This window comes from Citrus clementina, unplaced genomic scaffold, assembly GCF_000493195.1.
Source record: "Citrus clementina cultivar Clemenules unplaced genomic scaffold, Citrus_clementina_v1.0 scaffold_5, whole genome shotgun sequence".
NCBI classification, from domain to species: domain Eukaryota; kingdom Viridiplantae; phylum Streptophyta; class Magnoliopsida; order Sapindales; family Rutaceae; genus Citrus; species Citrus x clementina.
In genome coordinates this window covers 21,085,679-21,096,728 of record NW_006262201.1, presented here as the reverse complement: position 1 = coordinate 21,096,728, position 11,050 = coordinate 21,085,679, and the positions used below count along the sequence as shown (strand labels likewise).

Genomic DNA, 11,050 nt, shown 5'->3' with positions numbered 1-11,050 from the left:
ATTTTTTGAAATTGCATTTTAATAGGCCATAAATAAGTGACAAATCAAATGTATCATAATAAATATTTACTTTTCAATTATGTTATATACGTAATTGAAATTGAATAGTATGCACTTTAATAAGTTGAAAATTCAGCTGAAAGCGTGTGCAATCCACGATGTAGAGGATTCATTGCACCTCGTTTTGACATACATTTTGATGATGATGTGCGAGCCGTGTAAACGAAAACGGTTGGATTTTTCAACAAGCTCCGGTATCAAAAAGTCAAACAAACGGACGGCTAGAATCTTTCAAGTCAACTATAATTTAATTTATACAAAAAAGGAGAAATATTTTAATACTCACGTTTTTAATAATTAAATTTCTGATTGACAAATTGCTTAAAACTTTTTAGCTAAGTTTTATTAATAATATCAGATCTAACATTTTGTATTCAACAAAAACCCCGCACGACCATATTTATGTATTTTTACCCGTAATGAGATTGGAACCTCCTATTTCTTGCTTCCAACATTCAACTCAACTAGTTAGTAGCTAGTTATAATTTTATTGTTTAAGCTAGGGTCTTAATTATGTGCCAATTAATTATTTTTATGAATATATTTTTATATATATGGTTTTGTCACTCGAATCAATGTAACCTTATAACTGAAATAGGAAAGACAATGGGGTAAGATGGGAGTGGGGAGGCCTCTTCCATTCCTCACCCTAATTAGAATTTAGCTTCCATTCCCAATAAATTTAATGAGGTGGAGATTGTTGATCCTCACATAAAAAACATTTTATTCATTTCCATCTCATTTTCCATTTATCTATTTTATAGTAGATCTATATATATAATTTTGGTGGAATAAAACTATTATATATATTGTAAAGTATTTAAATTATTAAAAATAAAAGAGCTCCAATATTAAACAATATCTTGAATTATATAAAAAGTAAAATATTTGGATGAATAATAATTAAAAAATATAAATATTTATATGTATAGGGAATAGGGTGAGGGTTAGGTGGGGAGTTCAAAACCAAATCTCACTCACTAAGGATTTGGGGTTTATTTTTCCTTTATTCCCAACCTTATTCCTAAAAACTCATCAATAATTATTCCATCTGGGGTTGGTCTCACTAGAGCTGCAAACTTGTAGAAGATTTTGTCATCCCTAAATGAGAGCATCTTTTCACATAAGAGAATTTTTTATAACTTGTTTGAAGTCATATTTTTGTCTTTAATACTTTGAAACTTTTTTCTTATGAATAATATTATTTAAAACAAATCTCGAAATATTCATCTCAAACGAGGTGACAATCATGATGTATAGGGGTAGATCTACAAAAATTTAATTCATTAGGGCAAAACTATAACAAAAATCAATAATTTATAAAATCGACTGTAATATCAAAATTTCTTTATAAATTTACACTCACTGAAACAAAATTTTCTAAAAAATTAATACGAAAATAAATGAATAAGTTTGTTGAGTAGGGTCCATTGCCCACACTAACTTCTATGTACATCCACCCCTAATGATGTGAATTATGAAATAATACAGTAAATTAACTTAAAAATTATGAAAATATTTTAAAAATTGTAAAAAGTCTTTCGCCACTTGATCATGAACATATATGCCATCTCATTTGAATGATGTTTGGGAATATTTAGCATTAGTCATTTCTTATTTGCTTATAGCCGAGTTTAAAAAAGAAGACAAAAGGGGAAATAAGAATTTGAATTGGGTTTCAACTAATTTAATTGAAAAAAAAAATCTTGAGCTGATATATGCTCTCATTGGTGTTGGAAAATATTTGTAGCTTTTATTGGAAAATATTTATAGTTTTTAAGCCACAGCTAAAATAAAAAATAAAAAATTGTAACTATAAAATAAAAATTGATGATGTATAGTAAATATTACTTTTAAAATAATAATTGTGACAAAAAAAAAATTATAGGTGTTTCATAATACAAGTGTCGGATTAAATCATGTTAGCTTCCCAATCATAGAAACAAGTGTTTATCAAACATTTTAGTGTTATAAGTTTTAAAATACAACCATCTCAATATCAAATATAAGAGATTTGAAGTCTAAACCTCTAGTTTTCAAATTCAAAGCGGAGAGACTTTTAATTTCTAGGTGTAGTATGCCCTTGGAGACAAAAAAAAAAAAAAAGAGTTTGATAATATAACTCAAACTGTGTACATATCTTGGGGCTATGGCAACAATAAACTACAAAAAGTGGCAGCAAGACAGTCAAAAAACTATGGAAAAACAGTTATATATATGTGTGTGTGTGTGTATTTATATCTCTAATTTATGGATGAGTCAATGCTCACTAGTACTAATAATTAACAAACAGAAAAAACAGTCACATTTCAGTTGACAATTGCATCTCATTATAAACATAAACACTAACCGCAACGTGCATGCAACAACTATTCCCCCGGGCTCGATCGTCATATATATTCATCCAGCCCCCATTATCATCTCAACCTTATAGCAGCCTAATTACAATATATTGCTTATCAAATAAAAAATCCAGAGAGTGTACAATGACAACAACACGGTCGCCGCCGCCGCCGCCGCCGCCGCCACCACGGGCACGACGTGCCGTGGCATCGCCTTCCGAACAGCTGGCAGCGGCACATGTACATGTACAGCCCACTACAATATCCCTCCAACCATCAAACAAGAAAGACCTATCAAAATCCAAAAAGATTCTCCGACGAGTTCGGTCTGTTTTCCGGTCATTCCCGATCAATATCCCACCGGCTTGCAAGATCCCGGTCCCACTCCACGACGGTCATGTGCACTTACATGGTGGGCCCCGTATGACCGGAACCCTCTTCGGGTACCGTAAAGCTAGGGTTAACATTGTGATCCAAGAAAATCCCAGGTGCCTTCCACTTCTTGTACTGGAGCTAGCAATACCAACTGGTAAGCTTCTTCAAGATATGGGATTAGGGCTCGTGAGGATTGCCCTAGAGTGTGAAAAGAAGCCTGCAGAGAAGACGAAGATCATTGATGAGCCTATATGGACAATGTACTGTAATGGAAGAAAATCAGGTTATGGGGTGAAGAGGAAGGCAACTGATGAAGATTTGGGATTCATGCAAATGCTGCATGGAGTGTCAATGGGAGCTGGCGTGTTGCCTACGGCAACGGATGCTAATAATGATCAAGAGGGAGATTTGACTTACATGCGGGCACAATTTGAGCGTGTGATCGGGTCTAAAGATTCGGAGACATATTATATGTCCACTCCTGATGGGAATGATGGTCCCGAGTTGACCATTTTCTTTGTCAGGGTTTGAAGATATACAGGAATGAATGCTCTTACACGAAACAAGATTATTTCGTGATCTCAACTTATTTTAAGCAAATTTGAAGTGGGTGATTAGTCATTGATAAGTAGGAATATAAAAGTAAGACCAGTTAAATTACACTATTGAATGATGGCACTGTTAAGTTGGAGAATGAAGCTGAACCTGGATCAACTCACGTGGGAATACCAGCTGGAATTTACTTGTTAACCAAGGAAGGTGTTCACACAAGTGAAGTGATGCAGTCCACACGTCAGAGGAAGAATATTCCAGGTGGCAGAACAGCTATACAGAGATTCCACAGCTGTTATGTGATGCAGATAATTAGTTATGAATTAACGGTTGTGATTAAATCTTTGTTTACATGCCTTACGTGTGTTTGTCATTTGTATAACGAAATTAGTGAGCTGGACTGAAAAGCTCTGAGATATAAATACTTACTAATCTATAATTGAAAGATTGAATAATACAGTTACAATTCATTACTTAAATATGATCCTAAAAATCTAACAGGCACAAAACTAACAAAAAAATTCAGAAGAGCACGAATCAAGAGAGATCTTGATTGCTTATTGAATTTTTAACACAATAAGGAATAGGCTTGACAGATCAAGCGTGGAACTAAGGTGTTTCACAATATCTACGCGTTGTAAGGTAGCCGATTACAACAATAATCAATAAATAGAAAGAAGAGGAGAATAGAATATATAGGAGTTGAAGAATTTTGCATGTATTTCTATTGTCTTTCTTAATAAGATTATCAGAATATATGTTTTGTTTTGTATCTTCGTTGATCATGAGATCCCAATCCACCAGGTTCTATTGTTATATTTGTTCTCAATTTTTTTTTGGAGATGTTAAAATTGATGTCATCAAATTCCTTTTCCTCAATTTCATTATCAAATCAAAATTATTGGTTTCTACGGAAGCTTGTTTAGTCAATCCCAGATAGATGACCATGACAATTTCTTATTCCAGTTCATGTACGGAAAAAAAATTACAAAAAGCTTGTTTATTTTTTTAAAGTGAGGATGCCCCTAAAATATTAAAAAAAATTACAAACTTTTTATATCTTGATATGAAACTTTTTTTTTTCTGTCAATAACATCCTAACTTTATTAAAATAAGGATATCATCGATATATATTGAAATTTATCCTAGACCATATATACATATACACACACTCAAACACACACACACACACACACACTATATATATATATATGTGTGTGTGTGTGTGTGAAAAATCAAATCAAATGAATGTCATACAAAGACAAAAGTTTAATTTTCGTTTTATAGTTTTTGTATCATATTTGACATTTAAATATTCATGTATTTCGGTTTATATTTCATATTTTATGTTTTCATTACCTTAAAATTTTCTTTTCTCTCTTGTTTCATGTTTGTATTCAAGTTTCATATCAAACATTTAGAGGTTCACGATTAGTGCTTTATGTTTCATGTTACAAAATACTCATATTTTATGTCTGTTGTTGTATATTTTAAGTAAAATATTTCATATATGTTGTTATATATTTCATGTAGTAAATTTCAAGTACTCTAAGTTTTTCTTTTTCCCCCTGTTTCATGTTTGAATTCAAGTTTCATGTAAAATTTTTAGAGTTTTATGATTAGGATTCTCTGTATTATTTTACAAAACTCTCATGTTTTATGTTCATTGTTGCATATTTTAAGTTATATGTTTTCATATTTTTATTGTTCAATATTTCATGTATTATATTCCAAATACCCAAATTTTTCTTTCCAAATTAACCAACCCCCCACACCCCTTTCCTCACATTTCATGTTTGCGTTCAAGTTTTATATCAAATTCTTAGAGTTTATGATTAGCATACTATGTTTCATATTACAAAGTTCTCATGTTTTATATTTATTGTTGCAAATTTTAAGTAAAATGTTAAATATTCTTTTAATTCTATATTTCATGTATTATATTACAAATACCCAAATTTTTCTTTTTCCCCCATTTCAAGTTTGCATTCAATTTTCATATCAAACATTTTAGAATTTCATGATTAGCATTTTGTGTTTCATGTTACAAGGTATTCATGTTTTATATCCACCATTGCATATTTTAAGTAAAATATTTCATATTTAGATAAAAAAAAATATAGAATGATGTTATGCAGTATTATATTGAATTCAATTAGCCAAGATATAGATATATTATTTCGCAAGAGAATATTTAATGAATTAAGCTATTTTAACTTAAATTTATGTCTTAAAATTTTGATAAAAATTCTAGGTTATTGATTTTATGCAATCTAATAATAAATGAATTTACAATTACATTTTTAGAAGTTGTGTATAAATTATATAAACTTATAAGGGATGCAAATTGATTCACTTGGTAAATTCTCTTGTGGAATTTTTTTCATCATAGGAATTAATTAGACTTGCTAATTAGAATTGCATAGTATCACATCAATTTGCTTGAAAATAAGAACAATTTAAAATGCATTGTATATAATTCTTAATCTTATAAAAACTATAAAAAATTTCAATGTAAGCCCTAATAAGAATTCATAAATATTAAAAAAATATACATATACAATATTTTGTTCCCAAATCTACTTAAAATATAGATATTGGTTCAACAAACTTGATGCGAACTGTTAGGCAAATTTGATTGTACTCGTAAGCGCATGAATCTATTGTATAATAAATTTTGTGATGACGAGTGTCGATCCCACGAGGAGGTAGATTTAATTATGCGTAGGGTTAATTTTCTAGGTGTATATTTGAGTTGGTTGGAAGTGAATTTTTTTAATTTAAGATTTAAAATAAAATGACAAGAATGAATTAAAGACGAAAACAATGCAAATGAAATGTTTGAGTCTCTGAATTTACACTCAACATTCATCATGAGCTTAATATTTCCTTTTGAATTCCAATTAATTTGTGAGGGGGGGGGGGGGTATTTCCACTCCTAATTCTCACTCTAATAAATATGGTATCAAGCTCTTAGTATGCTAGAGATAATGATCTTCCACTAAGTGTGGTGTCAAGAACATGTTGTGCCAAACGATAATAATCATTTTTTCGACAACGTGGCAAGACCATCCACTAAGTAGCTTAGATACACTTTCTATCGACATTGAGTCAAGACAACTCACAAAATACTAGAGGAAAATGTTCTCTCTAATTAATATGGTGCTAAGTGCTTATTGTGCCAGACAGTAACAGTCTTTCACTAGGGAGCCAGTATACCATGTAAAATTTAGACAAGATATATTGTCTGTCGACAATGAGTTAAAACAACCACATAAACTTACGTAATTAAGCCCATGGATCATGTTGAGTCTTCACCTTCAACTCAAGCTTGAAACTAAAGTAGTTACTCATAATTGAACTAGGGGTAAAATGATAATTTTATTAAAGTACATAGAAAATACAAGATGGAGAGAGAATTACAGAAAATAGAGCTAAAAAATGAATTCAGGGTCTCAAGTTGGAGGAGAGCCTCTATTTATAGATACAATGAGTAAATCATAGTTATCAGATGAAAACAATTCGAATGCTCAAGATTGCACCACGTGGCAACCTGTGATTGGTTAGAACACATCATCAATCAACACCACATTCGCATTTCGATCCAATAAAATGTTGTCATGTCATCGGTCAATGCCACATCAATATTTTGGTCCAAGAGCATCCCGCCATATCATCAGTCAACGCTACATAATCAGTTAATGCCACATTATTGGTCCAATAAGATGCGTATATGAAATACTAATAATGCAACCCAAGAGGGGGGCTGAATTAGGTTTTTAAAACTTAAGCTAAACAAACCACACAACAATTCAAAATATTACCTTAATGAAATAAAAAATAATAAATTTAATAAAGCACAATAATAACAAAGTAAGAGAAGAGAGAGCAAATACAATGATTTTTACCTGATTCGGCGAATTGTGCTTATGTCCACGCCTCCAAGCTCACTGGGCTTGATGATTTCACTAAGTAAGCCTCCAAGGTTTCAAACCACTCTTACAATTGACTTCTAATGTGTCAATAAACCTTTACAATAAGATTATTTTTCTCAGTCTTTTAACTCAAGTGTATCCTAACACTTACAATCACTCAAAGATAAAAATCACAAGTGAAATTTTCTCTCACACAATATGTTTGATTTCAAATGATAGCTCAAATGTGTGAATAAAATTAAATAAAATCAAGTTTCAAGCTCAATAATAGTTGTGTACTTAATAGCAAGCTCAATGATAATCGTTGGATCACTTTTTGTTTAAATTTGATTGAGCCATTTTATAGATAGAGCTGAAAACTAGTCGTTGTTAACTTTCTGCACATAATTGGATCGCCATTTTGACTTGAGCAAGTGACTGTTGTGCCCAAATTCAAATTGTCGGATCACTGTTACCAAAATATCGGATTACCGTTATCGCTCCAGAACCTTGTCTAAAGATATTGGTTATCCATTTGACATAAACAGTTTACTGTTTGTAGGATGATTGCTCTCTGGAATGTTATCGGTTTATCATTATCAATAAACGGTTCGTCGTTATCTGAAATTTGCTCTATGGAATGCAATCATTTCACCGTTATCCATAAATGGTTTTCTGTTATCTAAAAGTTGCTCTATGGAATGCAATCATTTCACCGTTATCCATAAATGGTTTTCTGTTATCTAAAAGTTGCTCTCTGGAATGCAATCGATTCATCGTTATTCATAAACGATTTTCTATTATCTGAAAGTTGCTCCCTGGAATGCAATTGGTTCATCGTTATCCCTATGCCGTTATCTAAAACTTGCTCTCTGGAATGCAATTGATTCACCGTTATTCCTAAACGATTTGTCGTTATCTTAAAACTTACTCTTTGGAATGCAATTGGTTTGCCATTTTCTAATAAACAGTTCACCATTTTCTTAGAATATTATACAGCTTACAGATTCTGATCCGATTAACAAAATTTTTAGACTTATCAGTTTAAAACTTGTTTGTTATCAACAAAATCATTATCATCAAAATCATTAAACATATAAGTTAACAATATATGTGAATAGTGTCGAATACCCCTTTATACTCTTCCTAAGGTTTTCAACCATTCTGAGTTCAAAAAATGCCATATGTTTTACTGTCCAACTTCTTATTAGTCGTGAAATGGTCAAAATATCTCTGAAATACATAAAATACTTAAATTGTAATAAAATACACATTATAAAAACTTAAAGGATTTAAACATATAAAAGTAGAAATGTTAGTGAGACTTGGAGTACAAAATGATAATTTTATCCCTTATAAATATGCATTACCCAGTACTCAACACGAACGCCAAAGTAAAATTTTAAGACCCACACTTAATTTAATGTTTCAATTGCCCAAGGAAGTTCTAAACATATAAAAGTAGAAATGTTAGTGAGACTTGGAGTACAAACTAATAATTTTATCCCTTATAAATATGCATTACGCAGTACTCAACACGAACGCCAAAGTAAAATTTTGAGACCCATACTTAATTTAATGTTTCAATTGCCCAAGAAAGTTCTAAATATATTTAAGCCCAACAAAAATCTTGGCCCAATGTTTTAAAAAACATGAACCAGAGGTATAGAAAATGATTTTGACGTCACACTTAAGATGTAGATGAGAAAATGAGTGATAAGTCTAGCTTGTAACACTACAAGAATGCAAATTCTTGATAAGTTCATAAGTTCTCAAAAGAACTAAAGAAAGAATGATATTTCAAATTCAAATAATATTAATCTCCAAAATTATTTGTTATATAGTAAGATTGTTAACTTTTAAATAGGCTAATAGAAAACCAAGATACTAAAAATATACTTAGAATCATTGGAGCAACCCACCATTATTAATGCTAGTCTTTGAAAAACTTATTGTTGGCCTACCATAACCATCATTAATGATAAACTTACCTAACATATTGACAAACTTAAAATACAACAAATAAATGAAAGGGTGGTTAGAATTCCTAAGCCTGAATAGGCTGTAATAAATTAGTCATAACTTATTCTAGAGAACTCTAAATCCAGCTCTGTACTTTGCATTAAGTTACCTTAATCATCTTTCTAAGGTATATAGCTTGCACATTAATTTCAACTCAATTAATACCAGCTTTGTTCCGAATTGCCCTTTTTGCATTTGACTTAAATTGTGTATTTGGTTGTCTAATAGTTTGAATAATGCTCACAATGTCCTGTCTTCTCTCTAAGCCCAATTCATCATGTCTTGGCATCTTGAATTGCATCTTCAGTCCACATTTTCTCAATTAATCTATTTAAAGCAGCTTGCATCTTTTTGGCTCTAACTCTTATAATTGAGCCTCTATAAATGTGCAAAAAATCAGTTGAAACTTTAATGGTATTTCCTTGATGGTTCTCATCAAAACTTTAATCCAAAACCTAGAAATATTAAAGTATAAACTCCTTACAAAATAATAGTGACCAGTAAAAATTCAAATGATAATTTATAATTTATAATCTATGTGTTTACTTATTTTATCGTCCTTTTTTCCTTAATAATTTCTTTTAAGTCATAAATGGAAAAAAATATCATTCCAGTGTAGGACTATATGATTAAATCATATTATAATAAATAAGTATATTTAAATTAACAGAATTAAAATAACATTTCATATTCTCAATATCACCAATAATACATCTTTCATTTCTATGTATACTCAAAGGCACAATACATTTTCCATAATACAACTTTTTACATTGTTAAACTAATTTAGGACCATTTTTCAATAACTCTAGACAATCTCCATTAACTTCCATTGACCAATACATCTTTGTAGAAAAAAAATTTAAAAATAATAGCAAATTAAAACTCAAAATAACAATAGATTAACACAAAACAATAGCAAATTAAAATCCAAAATAGAAATAAATTAGTACAAAAATAATAAAACTTTTACCCAAAAAAGCCAAAAAAAATAGAAGGGAATTAATCCCAAAAATAGCAAAAATAAACCAAAATAGTAGAAAATTAAGCCCTAAAATAGTAAAAAATTTACCCAAAAAACAACAGAAAATCAGCCCAAAAATAGAAGCAAATCAACACAAAAAGTGCAGAAATTAAACCCAAAAACAACAGACAACAGAACCAAAAAAGAGGAAGCACACCAAGCCAAAAAAGCAAAAAAAAAAATACAGTATAAAATTAACTCAGAAATGGTAGGATGTAAAACCCTGAAACAATAGGAAACAAACCCATAAACACTAAAAAATCGAGCCCAAAAATTATACAAAATTTACTAGAAACAGTAGCAAACGCAAATCAACCCAAAAATAAAAGAAAATCAACACCAAAAACTACTGCAAATTAACACAAAAACAATAGAAAAAAAGCAAAAAAAAAAGGTCGGTAATCCAACATAAAAGCAAAAGAGTATCCCATAAATAAAAGTAATACAATAAAAAAGAAAAAAGAAAAAAGAAAATAGCAGCGAATCCATACATAAAGAAGAGCTAACCAACGCAAAAAATAACAGCAAATTAAGCCCAAAAAAGTAGGAAACAAAGCCAAAAAATATAGTAGGTAGTAAAAAAAAAACTAGCAAAAACTTATCCTAGAAACAACACAAAAATAGTGTAAAATAACAACGAATCCACCCAGAAACATAAGCAAATCAACAAAAAAAGTGAAGCAAAATTAACCTAAAACAGTAGGAAAAAACCCAAAAAATAGCAAGTGCAAAACAATTATTTGTCCAATCACTAGTACGGT

At 30.4% G+C, this 11,050-nt stretch overlaps 1 protein-coding gene across 1 annotated transcript; it reads left to right on the top strand.

Annotated features, from left to right (window-relative positions):
- The first annotated feature begins 2,546 nt into the window (after positions 1-2,546).
- On the top strand, positions 2,547-3,308 carry LOC18040773 (protein MIZU-KUSSEI 1). Its single transcript, XM_006432338.1, has one exon. The coding sequence runs from the start codon at positions 2,547-2,549 to the stop codon at positions 3,306-3,308; it is 762 nt and encodes a 253-aa protein (XP_006432401.1).
- Positions 3,309-11,050: the final 7,742 nt, after the last annotated feature.